Source organism: Pan paniscus, chromosome 6, assembly GCF_029289425.2.
Source record: "Pan paniscus chromosome 6, NHGRI_mPanPan1-v2.0_pri, whole genome shotgun sequence".
Classification (NCBI taxonomy): domain Eukaryota; kingdom Metazoa; phylum Chordata; class Mammalia; order Primates; family Hominidae; genus Pan; species Pan paniscus.
The window spans coordinates 165,685,733-165,704,829 of NC_073255.2; the positions used below are offsets into that span (position 1 = coordinate 165,685,733).

Here is a 19,097-nt window from a genome sequence, read left to right on the forward strand (position 1 = left end):
AGGAAAGCACCCACTCCATGTCCCTACCACCCTGATGGTGTTGATTTCTTCAGCCAATATCCACAGGGCCTATTAGACATCAGGCCTCGCATCAGAGCTCAGGATGTCTCTAGGGTCCTAGGAGCCCAAAGGGCCAGAGGCTGGAACCCCACTCTGGGCCAGCTGCCCGCTCAGCAGTGCAATGCCCTCTTCATGGGCCTGGGGATCCCGAGCCCCCTGACAGGCATCAGGCCAGACCTTGAGAATCTAGGCTTCATCCCAGCTTCCCCCTGCCTCATGGGTCTCTTCTCCACCTCAAGAACAGCCCCCCTCCATTTCTAGAAAAGAATGAACCCTGCATTCTGTTCTAGAAACCGAGTACAAACCCTGGGCTGCCCGCTTGGCCCATGAATGCCTCCCCTTCCTGTGTTCCCCCTGGGCTCCTCTCTGAGGGTGGAGGCCAAGGCTGGGCACTTACCCCGGCATATGGGGCAGCAGCTCCCAGGGGGAGTGTGGCGCTCTGAGAGGGGACAGCTGAGCTCAGGACAAGCCTGGTGGATGCAGAGCCATGTCAGGTCCTGCCCATGTGAACACAAGAGGTAGAGAATGGCAGATCTCAGGGAGCTGGTGGAGGAGTAAGGCATAGGCAGGATGTGACAGTCAGGACAAGTGGGCAAATGTCAGGGCGAATGGAGAGCCCTGGAGCTGCTGCAGGAGAGGAATGGCAGCCACAGCCCACAGAGAAGGAAGAAGAGGGGCTCTGTGAGTCCCCAAGGCAGGAGGGCTCACCTGGCACTGGCACGTGTAGCAGGGGTCTGGTGGGGCTAGCTCAGATCCCAGCAGGCCCTCTGAACAGTTACTCAAGGCCTCTGTGAAGACAAGAATCCAGAGTGGGGGGCAGAAAGAGGGGCACAGGGCTGGAAATCCCAGCTGTCCCCATGCACTGTGTCCCCAGGTTTCTAACTCGAACTCCTGAGCATACCCATATCCCAGCACCTTGACTCCAGGGAGGATAAGTCCTCTTTCTCTTCAATTCAGTCAAGTTTACACGTTTTAAAAGAAACTTTGCTAGGCTATTATTTGGGGCCGGGTGGGGGTGCAAGGTGACTGGAAACAGACCAACCATGGCTTCCTTAGCCTGAGGTCACTAAAAATGGCCAGTCTGCGGCCTGCTCTCCCTCCCGCTATCTGTAATAGCGGTGTGGCTACAACAGCGCAGGGAAGCACACAGCCAGGCATCCCGGGTTCGAATCCTGATGCCAGCACTCAGTGCCTGTGCTTATTAGGTTAGATTAATCCACCTCTCTGAGCCTCAGTTTCTTAATCTGTAAAAAGAGATTAATAATACTTCCCTCACTGGGTAACTACGAAAATGAAGCGAGAGACTTTATTAAGAGCACCAAGTACAGTCTGTGGCATGGAACAGGTGCTTAATCAATGTTAGTCTTCTTCCCTTCCCCTGAAGCACCCCCTAGCAGGTGTTGATCAGAGCAACCCTCCCTGATGGATGCCAGGGATGACTGCACAGCATTATGAACGTATTTAATACCACAAACTGTACACTTAAAAATGGTTAGGATTGTACATTTTAGTGTCTTACCACCATAAAAAACAAACAAACAAACAAAAAACAGAAAAGTCGGCGAGGTGGCTCACACCTGTAATCCAGCTCTTTCGGAGGCTGAGGCGGGTGGATCACCTGAGGTCAGGAGTTCGAGACCAGCCTGGCCAACATGTTAAAACCCCATCTCTACTAAAAATACAAAAATTAGCCAGGCTTGGTGGCGCATGCCTATAATCCCAGCTACTCGGGAGGCTGAGGCAGGTGAATCCCTCGAATCCAGAGGTTGCAGTGAGCCGAGATTGTGCCACCGCACTCCAGTCTGTGCGACAAAGCGAGACTCCGTCTCAAAAAAACCAAAACCCAAATAAAAAAACCAAATTGGAGAAAATAGGACTATCATTTTAAAAAAAAAAAAGTATGTTTTTTCTTTCTTTTTTTTTTTTTTGAGACAGAATCTCGCTCTGTTGCCAGGTTGCAGTGTAGTGGCACCATCTCAGCTCACTGCAACCTCTGCCTCCCGGGTTCAAGCTATTCTCCTGCCTCAGCCTCCCGAGTAGCTGGGACTACAGGCATGCCCCATCACGCCCAGCTAATTTTTGTATTTTTAGTAGAGACAGGGTTTCACCATTTGGGCCAGGATGGTCTTGATCTCTTGACCTTGTGATCCTCCCACCTTGGCCTCCCAAAGTGCTGGGATTACAGGCGTGAGCTACCAACCTCGGCCTGTTTTTTCTATGTAAGGATAACGTTCACCTGTATTGCAAAGGTAGGTTATCATTTCAGTGCTGGTATAGGACCAGAAACAGAAAAACATTCCCTCCACAACAAATGTAAAATGGCTGTGTTGGGTAAACAACTATTAAATCCAGGAGACAGAAATTGGCCATCTTTCAATATTTGTAACAAAAATAAAACTGTTTCTTTACTTTTCCCCCCAATCTTAATAAATTTTTACTCTAACAACGACAACAAAAAAAGCTCGCCCACCCCTGTGGCTGGGCTACCCCCTGCCTGCCTGGGCCTCACGTCTCAGCACAACTGTCGCCCTGCAGTGCCACCTGCTGGCCAAGATGCTCCACAAACTGCACCCAGCTGCGGAGAGGCAAAGGGTTCCTGTCAGCTTCCCCAGTTCCCTTAGGGATGGTGCAGCCCTCGCTGGCCAGGCATGGGGTTCCAGAACAGTCCACTGGAGTCAGGAAGAATCTGGGGCTGGGACTGGTGAGGAAGGGCGGCGGGGGGTGGCAGCCCTAACCTCATATCTCATCTACCCCCACATCCCTGGACTCACCGGCACAGGTGGGACAGCAGTGCTGGGGCCCAGGGGGCAGGAGCTGGCTGGGGGGGCAGCCCACCAGGCTGGGACACTGCCGCCGGTGACAGCGAAGGCTGGGAGGCCCCTCAGGCTGTGGCTACAAGAATGAGTGAGCAGCGGTGGGTCCTGGGCCACGAAAACCCAGAGCTGCCCTTGGCCGGGACTTCCGGCCCCTCCCTCTGCCTGCTGCAGCCTCTTCCGGGACATGTCTTGGGCCCTGAACTCAAGGCTGAAGAGAGACTCAGTGTCTTCTAGACGTGCTCCTCACCCCATGCCCTAGTCTCTGAGATGATGTCTCCTTCTCCTTTAAGTCACTTGGGCCTGAGCCCTCATGTGACCTTTGATCCTCCGGCAGGCTCATGCCATCCTCCTCCCCAGGCCCATGGCTTAGTACCCTGACCTGTGATGTCATTTGCCTGCTCCAAGCCCTTCCATGGCCTTGCAAATAAAATCTCCACAATATGACCCCTAGCCACGTCCCAGGTGGCTCTCCGGCCATACACACCCGCCCTGCACTGCAGCCAGGGGGGCCACCTACGGCCTCCTGCACACTTGGAACCTGCACTCCTTGTCTAAACCCAGACCTCCTGGCCCTGTTGGCCCCAACCCTGCCTTGTCTCCTGGCCACAGGGATACACTCCTTTGGCCCCCAGAGTGCCTGCTCCATGCAGTGACCAGCTTGGCTGGGCCTCATCCCATGCTGCCCACTCCCCGCCACCTCGAGGTGCCCCAGCCCCACCACTGTGCCCTCACCTACCTGGCAGATGCACACTTCACAGGGGTCTGCCCCAGGCTGGAAGCTCTCCCCGGGCTCGTACTTCCGGCCCTCATGCTCACAGTCTTTGGGGTGGAGTGAGAGCAGAACGGGACCAGGGGTCCTTCAGGCTGGCAGCGAGGCAGGGGTGGAGTCCTCTATCTCCAGCCTCCCCCTGACCCCAGGGAGTGGAGTGTGCACAAGGACAGAGGCCACTTCTCCAACTGCCTGTCTCTGCCACCCGGCCCAGCAGCGGCAGGGAGGTGTGGGCCCAGGGCTCCCTCCTCGCCTTTCCCCTCCCGCCCCAGGCTTCCAGTACCAGAGCATTGAGGACAGCAGTCATGGGGCCCCTGGCGGGGCTGGGCGCAAGAGCTGATGCACTGGATGCGTGCACAGGTGACGACACCCTCGTGACACACACAGGAGGAGCAGGCACTGTCGGGGGGCACCCATCTACTGCCTTCGGGGTGCTCTTCCCCATGAGCCAGGCAGCCTGTGGTGCAAAGTGGGCAGGGACAAGCTCGGAGGTTGAGATCTGGACATCTGCTCCTGGCCCCCACCCTCAGTGGTCAGCTAGGCACGTGGCGCCAGGAGTGAGTTTGCAGGGATATGGCGGGAAGGTGCGATGGGGCAGAACTCCTGTCTGTTGTGGAGGGGAAAGGCACTGGGAGGGGTTCAGAACACCTGGGTTCTAATCCTGTTCTGTTCCTACCTGCTCTCAAGACCAAGCTCCAGGCAGCAGGCACTGCCCAGTGCAGCCTGCACCGGCCACAGACCTGGCATGCAGCAGCTGTGTCATAAATGCATGTGGACCAGGTGAATGGCTCCATCGCTAACCATGGGCCCAAGGTAACTCACTCTCTCCGGGCCTCAGTCTCCTCATCTGTTAAATGGGGATTTCCTCTGTCCTGCCTCCCTCCCAGAGCAAGTGAAATGCTATGACAGTTCTGTGGTTCTGTAGAAACACCACCACACTGGGCAGGGTGTGGGACGAGGGGGCAGTGGGCAGGCTAAGAAAGGCTCAAGTTCAGAGCCAGATGGTCCAAGTGTCCATCTTGACTCTGCCACCTTCTCTACCTCTCTGTACCTCCACTTTCTCATCTGTAAAATAGGAGGACTAAGAGTGCTTATCTGGTAAGGTTGTTGTGCTGATTAAATGAGATAATACACGTAAAGTGCTCAGGGCCTGGCACATGCTACCTGCTCACTGAATGTCAGGTATCTTGATGATGATGGTGATGATGATGATGATGATGAATGGGGTGTGGTTAGGAAGAGGGGCAGCTTTTTGTTTTATTTTTTAGACAGAGTCTTCTTTGTTGCCCAGGCTGGAGCACAGTGGTGCAAATGCAGCTCACTGCAGCCTCAAACTCCTGGGTTCAAGTGATCCTCCCACCTTGGCCTCCCAAAGTGCTGGGATTGCAAATGTGAGCCGCTGCACCCAGCCCAAGACAGGCAGCTTTGAGGGAACTCTAACCAGCACCTGGAAGAGGGATGGTCTGGGCAGTCCGGGACAGGGAGAGGTAGGAGAAGCTGAAGGTGGCAAGGGTGTATGCAAGGGCCAGTTGTTGGGGCAGGGAGGTGGGAGAAGAGCTGGCTGAGGGGAGGGAGGTGGGGTGGACAGAGGGACACAGGGCCAAGGGGCTGAAGCAAGGGGTAGGGCTAGAGGCGGCCATACCTCTGCAGCGAGGGCAGCAGCTCCCCCGCTCGGTGACCTGGAGCTTGCAGGGAAGGGGTGGGCACTGCAGCCGCACACAGCTGACCTGGCCAGCCTGTAGGAGATGCAGGGACACTGGCTCGCTGCCTAGACTGGGGCCCAGAGGTGCTATGGTCCAGCTGTCACTCCACACCCCCCACCTCCTGCTATACCTGACAGCGACACCACTCACAGCTGCCTGCTGGTCCCTCAAACTCCTCCCCGTCCTGGTGCTCCCGGCCCTGAGAGACACAGCCTGTGGGGGACACACCTCCTGGGTGGGGGGCCTGTGCCACCCTGCCCTGCTCGGCCCAGCCTTGGGCCTGGCAGGAAGGGAAGGGGGAGGGAGAGGCGGGGAAGGGCATGGGGGCCGCGCATGAGGAAGGCAGCTCACTGTGGCAAACAGGGCAGAAGCAGGGGCCTGGAGAGGGGTGGGGGCAGAGAGCTGGGGGACATGGCTTCTTCTGGCAGCGCATGGAACCTTCCTGGGGGAGAGAGGCCCGTCACACCCTCAACTGGACTGCACATTTCCCCAGGGCTGGAGCCCCTACTGAGCCTGCAGGGGCCCAAACACCCTCCCTTGGCCCGGGACACCTGAGCCCAGTCCTGTCCCATGAGATGTGAAGGGCAGAGCGTAGCCCTTGCCACCTGAGTGGAGGAGACAGCCTCTTCCTGGCCAGAGAGGAGTATCAAGGGAGGAAAGGTTACCAAGGTCCTAAAGGGGCTGCCTCACCTGGCAGGTGCAGAGGGAGCAGGTAGGGTCAAGTGGGTCAGGAAGGGTCTCTCCGGAGGCAGCAGTGACGCCATGGTAGCGGCATCCTGGCAGAGCGGGGAGTCCAACAGAAGAGCTGCCATCAACAGAACCTCCACTGTCACACACACACACAGCCCCTCCCCCTCCACGCATACACACACAGCCACAGCCAGACACACACACAGCCACACACACACATACACATACCCACATACACACACATACCCATATACACAGCCACACACACACATACACATACCCACATATACCCATATACACAGCCACACCCACCACCACATACACACACACAGCCACACACATACATACACGCATACACACACAGCAGGTGGGAGTGCAACAGAAAATCTGCCATCAACAGAACTGCCACTGTCACATACACACACAGCCCCTCCCCCTTCACACATACACACACAGCCACACCTACACCCCCACACACACATAGCCACACACACATACATACACAACCACACCCATATACATACAGCCACACACACACATACACACACATATACCCATATACACACACAGCCATAGACACACACAGCCACACCCACACCCTCATACACACACAGCCACACACACACACACACCCACATACACACATACCCATATACACACATAGCCACATACACACACACATACACACATACCCACCTATACACAGCCACACACATACACACAGCCACGCACATACACACCCACACACACAGCCATACAAACACATAGCCACACACACATCCCCACATACACAGACATGCACACACCCACACACAGAGACCCCCCCACGTACACGCCCACACACAGCCACACACACATACACACACACCCACATACACACACAGCCACACACACACACATCCCACATACACAGACACAAATACAGATACACACGCACATACCCACATACACACAGCTACAGCCATACACACACACACACACACACACACACACACACACACACACAGGGCCACACACATACACAGCCACACAAACACACATATACACACAGTCACACATACACACACAGATACACAGCCACACACACACAGCCACATACACAGACACACATACGGTCACACACACATGTACACAGACACGCACACAGACACACATACACTGTCACACACACAGAGCAACACACACACACAGATACACCCACACAGAGCAACACACACACACACACAGATACACCCAAACACACAGGCCAACACACACAGCCACACACAGATACACACATACACACACATATACACATGGCCACACACACACAGAGCAACACACACACAGATACACAGATACACCCACACAGGCCAACACACAGCCACACACAGATACACACATACACACATACAGCAACACATACATACACACATATACACATGGCCACACACACAGCCAGACACACACACACACACATGCATACACACAGACACACACATACACAGCCACACACACACAGAGCCACACATACACACACACATACATACAAACACACAGCCGTGCCCGGGACCTCTATCAAAGGTGAGGGAGTCGGAGAGTGAGAGAAAAGTATGGTGGAGCGGCAGGCAGTGGGAGGGCTGGGAGGAAAGTGGAATCGGTGAGAAAGGCACCCCGGGAGCCCCAGCAGGGGGAATGGAAGGGCAGGTGTGGCTCTACCCTGGCAGGTCGGGCAGCAGTGCCCAGAGGGGATGAGTGGGTGGCTGCAGCCCAGAGGCTCACAGGGCCAGCGGCCGCAGGTCACGAAGCCTCCAAGGCAGGTACACAGGTTGCAGGGTTCTCGGGGGTCTGGGAACTCCTGGTTACTCAGGTAGGACTCCCCCAGGTACTCACAGCCTTTCAAAGAGAGAGAGGCCGAGGGGAGGGACAGAAAGGGATGAGAGGGCAGTGGTCATAGGCTCTGAGCTTGGGCCTGTTATGCATCCAAGATCTCAAAGATCTAGCTTGGGGGCTGGGGGGTCACAGGCCAAGCCCAGGGGGCAAAGCAGCCGTGAGGGGGGCGGGGTTTGGATTGGCCAAAAGGCAAACTTTCTCCCCTTTATCCTGCAAAAAACCTTCCTGTTTAATTTGTAGAAAAACACCCACAAGGAATCTGCTGCCCCTGGGGTTAAATACTCAGCAGGCCATTGCCAGAGGCACCAGTTTCCCAACCCGGAGAGCTGGGAGTAGCCCCAGCTGACTCAGGTGGTGTGGACCCAAGGTAGCGCCTTTCCCACGCTCTTCCGAGCCCACTGATGAATCCAGGAAGGGGTGGGGTCCCAGGGTGGTGGCAGCCTGCTCTTGGCACCTCTGCCATTTGCTCACCTCCCTTTTTAAAAAAGAGGGGTGAATTTCAGGCTCAAAGCCTTAGTGGGCAAAAGTATCTGACAAGGATTTAACAACATTATAATTTTAATTACATTCATTTTTATGGTAATGTGGTTCTGGCAAGTCTAATTTTCCACTCACAGTGTGATATAAAACTCCTTTCTAAATCAATTTAAATTAATAAGTGAGTTAATTGGAAGGCAAATAGTAAATAAAATTACAGTTGGTAAGGGCAAGTGGCCAAAATGGCCAAGATCGCACAAGAGTGAGGGAAGACGGGGGACTGGGGGACTGGGTCTTTTTACAAGAGCCAAATTTAGGCCCAGAGAGGCTATGTAACTTGCCCAAGACCACACGGCAAATAGCAACAGAGGCAGGAGAAGATCCAGGCTTTAGTCTCAGGCTTTTTTTTTTTTTTTTTTTTGAGACAAGGTCTCACTCTGTCACCCAGCCTGGAGTGCAGTGGCGAAAACACGGTTCACTGTAGCCTCAAAATCCTGGGCAATCCTCCCACCTCAGCCTCCGGAGTAGATGGAACTACAAGAGGCACCAGGACCAGCTGATTTTAAATTTTTTGTGTAGAGACAAGATCTCTCTATGTTGCCCAGGCTGGTCTTGAACTCCTGGGCTCAAGCGATCCTCCTGCCTCAGCCTCCCAAATTGTTGGGGTCACAGGCTTCAGCTATGGCTCCCAGCCTCAGGGCTTTTTCTTACTGTAATAAATATTTTAGATCCACCCTAGGGCAGTAAAGATTATTCTGACCCAGCCCTCTGGTCCCCCGCATCCCACCCCGGCAGCTCCCTATCCCATGACCCTCACCATCACAGTCAGGGCAGCAGTCGCCCCTGGCAGGGAAGGGGCACAGTGCAGGGGCACATGCCTTGGGCTCGCAGCTCACGCTGCCCTCCCAGCAAAGGCAGAGGTGGCAGGCAGCAGTGGGCGATGGGAAGCGCTCCCCGCTGGCAAACTCCTTCCTCTGGTACAGGCAGCCTGGGGAGAAGGGCAGGGGCTGGGGGGCCGTGGGGACTGGAGGGCTGTGGGGACTTGGTGGTCGTGGGATTGAGGGGCGTGGAGGATGGGTGTCGTGGGGGCCGTGGGGGCTGGGGGTCGTGGGGGCTGGGGGTCCGTGAGGGCGGGGAGGCCGTGGGCTCCGTGGAGGCTGAGGTCCGTGGAGGATGGGTGTCGTGGGGGGCTGGGGCCGTGGGGGATGGAGGGCCGTGCCGGCTGGCTCCCAGGCCGTGCTGACCGGACACTACATTCCTAACAAGATCCCCGACGTGGGCGGAGCGGGCCTGGAGGAAGGGGACTGGGCAGGGCGCTCCGGGGCGGGGCGGCAGGACGCGGGTGGCCGGGAGGGGCACCGCCAGGGCGTTACCGTCACAGGAGGGGCAGCAAAGCCCCTGGCGCGGGTGCGCGCAGGGCGCGGGCGGGCAGGGCAGCCGCTGGCAGGACACGGAGCCGTCGAGGCAGAGGCAGCGGCGGCAGGGATCGCCGGGCGGGGAGAAGTACTCCTGGTGGCGGGCGGGGGCCGCGCCGGGCCGTGGGCAGCCGGCGGAGGCTGGGGCGGCTGCGGCGAGAGAGCGCATCAAAGGGGCCCAGGAACAGGCCTCCGAGGGGACCCCCAGGGAGGAGCAGCCGAGGGGTGCGGCCCCTACCTGGGCACTGCGGGCAGCACTCTCCCGGCAGGAGGACAGGCTCTGGACAGGGCAGCGGCGCGCAGCGGCGGGCCAGGCACTGCACGTTGCCGCTCTACGGACCGACAGACGCACCACGGGTCAGTGGGTTAGTTGGGGGAGGCCGAGGAGACCCCTCCCACCCAGTGCCACCAGGTCCCACCCCTCCCACCTGGGCGGGCCTCTCCTGGCCTCTGCAAGTCCTGCCTCCACTCCCCTGGGCTCCTCCCACCCAGGTGCAGACTCACCAGACAGCGACACAGACGGCAGGGGTCAGAGGGGTGGGGGAAGTCCGCTCCGCTGGGGTACTCTTTCCCGCCAAAGGCACAGCCTGGGGGAGGGAGCGGCTATAGCCTGGGAGAGGGCGACTGCCCCAGGGCGTGCTGCCTTCCGAGGGCCACGCCATCCCATCCCAGAAGGCCGCCGTGACCCGCCCATCTCACCGCTGCAGTCGTTCGGGCAGCAGGTCCCAGGCAGCGGATGGGCACAGGGGGCCCTGGGGCAGGCGCGAGGCTGGCAGTGGGCATGACCTTCCTGGCATCGGCACTCCTGGCAGGGGTCTCGGGGGTGGGAGAAGCTCTCGCCGTCCACAAACACCTCTTCCTCCAGGATGCAGTCTGGGCAGTGGACGGTGGGGGCAGGTATGAGGGCAAAGCCTGACAGTCCCTCCAGCCCTGGAGTCCAGAGCCGCCACGCAAGTACCCACTTGGAAGGTGACTCGAGGGGAAAGAGGAGGAAGTGGCCATGTGCACAGGCATGTGTATCGTTGTGAGCACACACGAGTGTGTGCGCGCATTGGGGGTCATTCACCTGCAGGCAGATGTGTGTCTCTGAGGGGAAGAAGGGGAGTGCTTACACACGTGTGTACCTGTGTTTGACACACGCCCTCACACAGACTCTCTATGCGGGCAGGGACGTGTCCCATGCATCCCAGCACCCGGCCTCCTACGTGGCAGGCTCAAGTGCCTGCTCATGAACCTGTGTTATCCAGGTAGATACATGGGTTTACCTGGGGGGTAGGGGGGTGGGGGCCCTAGCGTGGTGGTGGTGGGGTGGGCAGTAGTTACTAGAAGAGGAAATGGAGCATGGGAGGAGAGGGTGGTGTAGGTACAGGCAGGAATAAACAAATCTCTCTACTCTCCCTCCCACCCACACCCCGTGAGTTCCAGAGAGTTCTAAGCTCTGAAACAAGACTGAAACCATTCAGAAGGCCATTGCTTTCTAAGGTATCTGTTGGGCCCATGGGGCTGTGGGACAGCAGCCTCTGGGGCCCTGATTCCCTCAGGCCCAGTGAGTGCCCACATACCTGGGCACCTGGGGCAACACTGGCCTGGTCCACTCTGGGGCCTGGCACAGGTCGTGGGAGGGCAGTCAACCAAGGAGCATGTCACAGTTCCATCCTGCGAAAGAGCAGGGGAGAGAGCAATCGGGGCATGCCCAGGAGGGGCTCAGCAGGGCAGCAGCAAGGCTGGGCAGCTACCTGACAGTGGCAGGCATGGCAAGGGCTGTCTGCATCCGTGAAGTTCTGCCCATTGGCATACACTTGGCTGTGGTAGGTGCAGCTGTCACAGCTGGGGCAGCAGGCACCTGGGTGGGGCAGGCTGGTCAGGGTGAGCTGGGTAATGCAGGGGAAGAAAGCCAGGATCAGCCCAGGCACTCACCAGGGGGCTGGGTGGGGTGCTGGCAGGGGGCTGGGGGGCAGAGCACAGCCCCACACTCGGGTACCCCATCTTGACAGACGCAGGCGGTGCAGGGCCGACCATCAGGCTCCCACTGGACTCCCTCAGCAAACTCCTCTCCATCCAGCTCACAGGCTGTAGTAAGGGGGCTGTCACATGGCAGCCTGCACACCTCCCACCCATCCCTGTCCTTCCCAGGACACAGGGACCCCACCTTCGCCATCCCCACTGACACTGTAGAATGGCTAGTGGACTTAGCAACCCGTACCCCGTCCTGGGAAGGAGCACCCTCCTTCTGCAGCCCTCAGAGGCAGCGCCCATAGCAGCTGCTCCTCCCCCCTCACACACACCTGGGCAGAGCTGGAGGCCAGAGGCAGGCAGGGCACAGGGGGTGACTGGGCACTCCTGCTCCTCACAGGAGACCTCGCCAGCCTAGGAGGGAAGCAGGTGAGACACCCTGAAGGAATGAGGCAGATCTGGGTGTGAGCGGAGGGACCGCCTACCTGGCAGGAGCAGCGGACACAGAGGCCCCGCTCTTGGAGTCTGAAGGTCTCCTGGCTCTGATACTGGTGTCCCTGGTACTCACAGCCTGGATGGGATGACAGGGGCGTGGGGGTATAGGGCTGGAGGCAGAGGGGAAGCTTCATGTCACCCTGAGGTGTCCAACCCCCACCCTGACAAAGAAGACCCAGCTGAGTTCTCCAGGGCGCCCTGCCAGCAGCCCCCTGCCCCCCCACAGCTATGCCACAGAAGCGCAGGCCCCAGCATGGTGCCAGTTTGCCATGAGAAGGTGTGGTGAGGACTCACTTTGGGAACAGGGGAACAGGGGAACAGGGGCTTAGGTCCAAGAGAAGCAAATCCCCCACACCTACAGCCTCTCTACAGCCAAGGCCTGCCCCTCCCGCAGAGACCCCGGCCCCCACTCACCATCGCAGACAGGGCAGCACTGCCCAGGGATCCTGCCTGGGTGTCTGCAGGGCACTGGCGGGCAGGGCAGAGGCTCACACTGGACACTCCCATTCTGCCAACAGGGCCTGGTCAGCACGCCAGAGGCAGGCCCCGGAGCCAGGCCCTCCCCGCCAGGCAGCCACACTCACAGCACAGCGGCAGTGTGAGCAGGGGTCCCCTGAGCCCACAGGCTCCCCGCTGCGGTGCTCCCGCCCGTTTAGGAAACAGCCTGTTGGGAAGGGGGGCCTTAGATGTTCCTCAGGGGCCCCTCCCCGCCGTCTCCTGGCCTTCATGGGCCCCCGAGCAGGGCCACCCATCAGTTTTCTCCAGGTTGCCCACCATGGTCAGGTCCCTGCCCTACCCACCGACTCACCATCGCACACAGGGCAGCAGGTGCCTGGGAGGGGCCAGGCTGGGTATGGACACAGGCTGGCACATTCTCGCTGGCGGCACTGGATGTGACCTTCCTGGTGGGGAGAATGAACAGGGGAAGGGGCCGACAGGGCTCAACTGAGAGGTGGAAATGGCATTAGAATCCCAGCTATCCACTTATTAGATGTGTTTACGGGTTGAATTGTGTGTCCCCGCCCCCAAATCCATATGTTGAACTCCTCATCCCCAGCACCTCAGCCTGTTACACTATTTGGAAACAGGGTCATTGCAGATGTAATTAGTTAAGATGAGGTCATACTGGAGCAGGATGGGTCCCTAATCCAATATAACTAGTATCTTTTTTTTGAGATGATAAAAAAGACTTGCTGATAAAACAAGTTGCAGGTTTGCAGGTTGCAGGTTGAGATGGAGTTTCGCTCTTGTTGCCCAGGCTGGAATGCAATGGTGTGATCTCAGCTCACTGTAACCTCCACCTCCTGGGTTCAAGCGATTCTCCTGCCTCAGCCTCCCAAGTAGCTGGGATTACAGGCACGCACCACCACGCCCAGCTAATTTTTTATATTTTTAGTAGAGATGGGGTTTCACCATGTTGGCCAGGCTGGTCTCAAACTCCTGGCCTCAGGTGATCCACCTGTCTTGGTCTCCCAAAGTGCTGGGTTTACAGGTGTGAGCCACTGTTCCAGGCAATATCCTTCTAAAAAGGGGAAATTCACACACAGACACACACAGGGAGAACGGTATGGAAAAGAGAAGGCAGAGGTTCAGGTGCTGCAGAAGCCAAGGAATGCCAGAGATCACCAGCAAATCACCAGAAGCGAGGGCAGAGGCTGGAGCAGATTCCTCCTCACAGTCCCAGAAGGAACCCTCCCACACCTTGATCTCACACTTCTGGCCTCCAGAACTGTGAGAGAATATATTTACGTTGTTCAAGACACCCAGTATGCACTTATGCACTTTGTTACAGCAGCCCAGGAAACTCATACAGATACATAAACTAGCATGTCACTTAAGCTCTCTGTGACTCAGTTTACTCGTCTGAAAAAAAATGGACCTGAAAAAATAGTCCTGTTCTCATAGGCTTGTTGTGGGATGAAAGGAAACAAGGGGTCTGGTGTGGCATCTACCTCTAGAAGCTGGTACTTAGCATGGTGGCTACTGCCACTACCCCATGGCCTGACCCCAAAAGACCCCATGCCTTGAATTCACACCCACATCACTGGGCTCACTGCCTCCAGCCCCATCAGGGTCTGAGCAGCCAATGACTTCTCATGGGTGGGGAGAGGGAGGACGTGGTTGTGTCAGAGGCGTTTGAACCAAAGCAACTCCATCTTGAATAGGGGCTAGGTAAAATGAGGCTGAGACCTACTGGGCTGTATTCCCGGATGGTTAGGCATTCTAAGTCACAGGATGACAAAAGAGGTCGGCACAAAATACAGATCATAAAGACCTTGCTGATAGAACAGGTTGCAGCCAAAACCCACCAAAACCAAGATGGCAATGAGAGTGACCTCTGGTCGTCCTCACTGCTACACTCCCATCAGTGCCAAGACAGTTTACAAATGCCATGGCAATGTCAGGAAGTTACCCTATGTGGTCTAGAAGGGGGCATCATGAATAATCCACCCCTTGTTTAGCATATCATCAATAAATAACCATAAAAATGGGCAACCAGCAGCCCTCAGGGCTGCTCTGTCTATGGAGTAGCCATTCTTTTACTCCTTTACTTTCCTAATAAACTTGCTTTCACTTTATAGACTCACCCTGAATTTTTTCTTGTGCAAGATCCAAGAACCCTTTCTTGGGGTCTGGATCAGGACTCCTTTCCTGTAACATCTTTCTGGCGACCACTGAAGGGATGATAGTGCGGAAACCCCCGACCCAAAGGCTAATTTTTGGTAAGTGGTGGGGTCTGGTAACATCTTTCTGGTGAGCCATGGAAGGGAGAATACTGAAGAAACCCCCCGACCAGAAGGAAATAGGCTGCAGCACTGACTGGCGGACTGTGGGTAAGTGGGGTGCATATACCCGGGTAAATAATGGGATTGGGTTAGAGGCCCAATTTAGGGGAGTTAGAGGCCTCTCTTAATAAAAGGCAAGGATGCTTGATGGACCTTGGGATAGAGGCCCAACTGGGGAGGGTTACAGTCCCTTCTAATATTTAGAGGGTTAGAGGCCCCTCTGGGTAAAATCCCTCCCGGTTAAGAATGGGTTTGGCACTACGGGATGTTAACTGCTATTCTCTTGGGATTAATCTGCCTTGTACTCTTTGCTGACGGCTATGGGTGACAGGATTAGGCAAGTACAGGATCATGGGACATGCGGAGCTTTTTCCTCCCTAAAAGGGAAAACTTAAGAGCTAATAGGACTGCCAAAAAAGATCCCTCCGTGGCCGGTCGCGGTGGCTCACACCTGTAATCCCAGCACTTTGGGAGGCCGAGGAGGGTGGATCACGAGGTCAAGAGATTGAGACCATCCTGGCCAACACGGTGAAACTCCGTCTCTACTAAAAATACAAAAATTAGCTGGGCGTGGTGGCACACGCCTGTAGTCCCAGCTACTTGGGAGGCTGAGGCAGGAGAATCACTTGAAACCGGGAGGCAGAAGTTGCAGTGAGCTGAGATGGCGCCATTTCACTCCAGCCTGGCGACAGAGCAAGACTCCATCTCAAAAGAAAAAAAAAAAAAAAAAAAAAAAATTCCCTTCTCTACCGATACACAGCTACCCAAACTTTTGAGCAATAGGTGGGTCTTTCTCTGGCCTCCCTGAGCACTTTGCCTTTCCCACTCTGCCTCAGGCAATGTGTCCCCCTGTGCCCTCCACTGCAAGCTGGGTGAATGAATAGTAATAATCACTGTTTATTTCCTCTGCAAACTTTTGATTAATGGAAAAGAAGAATGTGTGAGCTAGTCTTAAGCTATAGTGAATCTGGTATGCTTTGTGTGTCTTTCTGTATTGTTCTGTCATAAAGAAAGGTACCTTAGAATAGAACACAGGCTTAGGACACCTGTAAGCCTGCTTTGCAAGACAGCCCAGCAAACTTGTCAGTTACAAACTTTGCTGCAAGTCCCTGAAAAATAACTGGATAAGGTTTCCCTCGTCTTGTATGTCCTTGGGAACTTGACCTTGTAACCACATGGCAGTACTTTCTCTTGGTCTCTGCCATCACAATGGTGACTTGGGTTCAGGGTTCAGCTCACAACTTAGAGGATGAGTCCTTTATCTTCTTTCGTCTGTGTATTTATATGTGTTGTGTGTGTGATGTTTATATAGAAAAGAGCTTTAACTAATTGGTTTAATAAGAGCTTAAATATTTTGTCAGAAAAGTAAAAAGTCTAATGCCTTTTAGTTCATGTGACTTAAGTAATCTTTGGGAAATAAGGACAGTTTTAAAGATTATTGATAAAATAAAAATATCTTCAAAAATGTAGACATTTGGTCTAAATTATGCAGGTCAGATATTAGGTTTGCTAAATGCTTTAAGGTCATAACCTGCTTCTTTGACTTTTGAAAATTATCCAATTTATTTTGGAGCTTTAGATTCTAGATAAGGCCTGGGGACATGTGGAATTAGCCATGTCTCCTAGCTATGCAAAGAAGGTTATAAAGCAAAGAGATTTTATATAAGAAAGGATCTTGTGTGGTAAACTCTTGTCCTAAAGTAAAATGACTGGTTGTTTAAAAAGAGGAATGTTTAGGACAAGTCAGAAAGTCCCAAGCATATTGTAGATTGTCTGTGTGAGTCATGAAAGAATTCATGAAAGGGAATTTATGCAAGAAATGTTGTACAATTTAAAGGTTGTTAGGCCTCCTAAATGTGTCATAAAATGCCACTGTGACTATTTTTTTCTTTTTTTTTTTGAGACAGTCTCACTGTTTTCACCCAGGCTGGAGTGCAATGGTGCGATCTTGGCTCACTGCAACCTCTGCCTCCTGGGTTCAAGCCAGTCTCCTGCCTCAGCTTCCTGAGTAGGTGGAAGTATAGGCATGCACCAGCATGCCCAGCTAATTTTTGTATTTTTAGTAGAGATGGGGTTTCACCATGTTGCCCAGGCTGGTCTCAAACCACTGACCTCAAATGATCTGCCCACCTTGGCCTCCCAAAGTGCAGGGATTACAGGTGTGAACCACAGCACCCAGCCCCACTATGACTCTTAACTATACAACTTGCCTGCTTTACAGTTAGGTAAGGCCTGGGACATGTGGATTTTGCCACACCCCCTAGCTGTGCTGGAAAATGTCAGACCTTATTCTGCACTTCTGCCTGGTGTGTCCTAGGCTAGGCTCCACACCTAGTACATAGTTAAAATCCTGAACTTACCAAGGTTTTCACCAAAAGTAAAAGTTGCTAAGGATTAACACTGTAACATGTAATTGAGACTACTGAAAAAGCAGTTCTACATGCAAGGCATGTAAGAAAAGTAGAATGTGCTTTTGGTAAAAGATTATAAAAAGTCATGGGAATGTGGGTTTCTAGCCTAAGTTTAGAGAGTTAAAGGATTGTTTTAAGTTAGATAGAATAAAGCTGAAGGTTTGAGCAAGTTGTGGAAGGTTTGTGAAAAATTAATCTTGTAAAAGAAATTGTGTGTGAACATATTGGTTAAAGTTAAAGGGGTATTATTCAGTTTTTCTGTAAATTGAGCATTGGAATAAAAGTACAACAGGTTTTTCTTAAAGCAAAACCTGCTTGTAATCTGCTCTTTAACAAAAATTTGTAAAGGGTTATAAAACATTTATAAAAATCTTACCATAAACTGATTAAGAAATATATTTGTCTATAAGGTTTTATTAAGAATTGGGTTTGACATCAATAATGCACCCATGCAACAGTGACATTTGGCTTATTTGGTATAAAAGTCATATGGGAAGTATTGTCAAATATGAAATGGTATTTGGTTTTCTTTGGGCTGTATTTGTATAAATGTGTTACTGGTATGTGTTCCAAAATTATAAGAAACTCCTATAATGCTGATATGACTTAGTGTATGTTATTAATAATTATAATTGTTATGTGAAATTGTTATATGCCACAAGAGTAACCAAATTTCCTTATCAATTGTGGCTTTAATAGCGGCTGTCCTAAAACTTTTTGCCATCCACAAACAATTGTTGTCTTGTTTTAACCCTCTTTAAAAGGTGGTTTTATAACCAACTATAGGACTTCAACAGGTGCTCTTAAATGCAGGTTTTCTGATAACTTTGGAGATTGTGACATCAGAATAGAAGAAAAAACTTTCAGAACTCAGAGAGCTGAGCTGAAATGTTCATGAGTATCAAACAGAAGTTAACTGCATGGACTCTGACATTATCTATTTGACTTTTTGCTCAAAACATTGCTGATCCTTTGTTTTGTTTTTCATAGTCAAGGACACTTTTTCTGAGCTATTTACAGCTTTTGGCAATTGAGTAAAGTACACTCCTGTGAACAAAATTGGAGCATATTTATTTCTCTCTACCTAATTTATCCAGAATTTGGAAACTATTTGTGAGTATTCTTAATTTATGGCAATATAGCTATTTGCATGAGTGCAATAAGAATCTGTTCTCTTTTGTAACAGGACACAATTGGAGAAACTGGCTATTTTACCAAGGCTTCGACTGGAATGGCATACTTTCCCTTAAGGAATCAAATTTGACTTGTAGAGCCAATAAATGCCCCTTGGAGAAACCAGCCTCATACCTTGCCTACACAGTCTCTGTACAGGGTTTCTGACCTGTGGTAAGTAAAGAATGTCACTTTCTAACAGGCCCAGGAGCCCCAAGTTATCTTGGAACCTCAAAAGGAGAGGAATTTCCTCAACTCATAGGTATTTGAGGGCACAAACCCATGGCAAGGCTTGGCTCAAAAAAAAATCTTATCTGAGATTCTTTATGAAACAGAGTTCCATCAAAGCCAATTTCAAAGAGCTTATATAAAAAATAATTATTCTTGCGGCACTTTATACAAATAATCAGGCCAAATATAATAAAGCAAGTCAGTGTTACCATGATTAGTCTTTAGTAAAAATGGGAAACTAGAGAC

The 19,097-nt window shown here is 53.2% G+C and overlaps 1 protein-coding gene across 1 annotated transcript in view; it reads right to left on the bottom strand.

Moving 5' to 3' along the window:
* Positions 1-19,097, bottom strand: part of KCP (kielin cysteine rich BMP regulator) — a 34,134-nt gene that overhangs the window by 4,292 nt on the left and 10,745 nt on the right. Inside the window, exons 9-31 of the mRNA XM_055114852.2 lie at positions 13,059-13,152; positions 12,835-12,914; positions 12,665-12,758; positions 12,241-12,326; positions 12,088-12,169; positions 11,720-11,872; positions 11,539-11,645; positions 11,365-11,458; positions 10,502-10,675; positions 10,307-10,389; positions 10,041-10,134; positions 9,761-9,952; positions 9,205-9,375; positions 7,737-7,913; positions 6,039-6,124; positions 5,700-5,790; positions 5,479-5,561; positions 5,288-5,381; positions 3,929-4,102; positions 3,613-3,695; positions 2,832-2,952; positions 769-848; positions 458-557 (exon numbers count right to left, since the gene is read on the bottom strand). Of these exons, the coding sequence (XP_054970827.1) occupies positions 458-557; positions 769-848; positions 2,832-2,952; positions 3,613-3,695; positions 3,929-4,102; positions 5,288-5,381; positions 5,479-5,561; positions 5,700-5,790; positions 6,039-6,124; positions 7,737-7,913; positions 9,205-9,375; positions 9,761-9,952; positions 10,041-10,134; positions 10,307-10,389; positions 10,502-10,675; positions 11,365-11,458; positions 11,539-11,645; positions 11,720-11,872; positions 12,088-12,169; positions 12,241-12,326; positions 12,665-12,758; positions 12,835-12,914; positions 13,059-13,152 (2,593 nt within the window). The remainder of the gene's footprint in view (positions 1-457; positions 558-768; positions 849-2,831; positions 2,953-3,612; positions 3,696-3,928; positions 4,103-5,287; positions 5,382-5,478; positions 5,562-5,699; positions 5,791-6,038; positions 6,125-7,736; positions 7,914-9,204; positions 9,376-9,760; positions 9,953-10,040; positions 10,135-10,306; positions 10,390-10,501; positions 10,676-11,364; positions 11,459-11,538; positions 11,646-11,719; positions 11,873-12,087; positions 12,170-12,240; positions 12,327-12,664; positions 12,759-12,834; positions 12,915-13,058; positions 13,153-19,097) is intronic.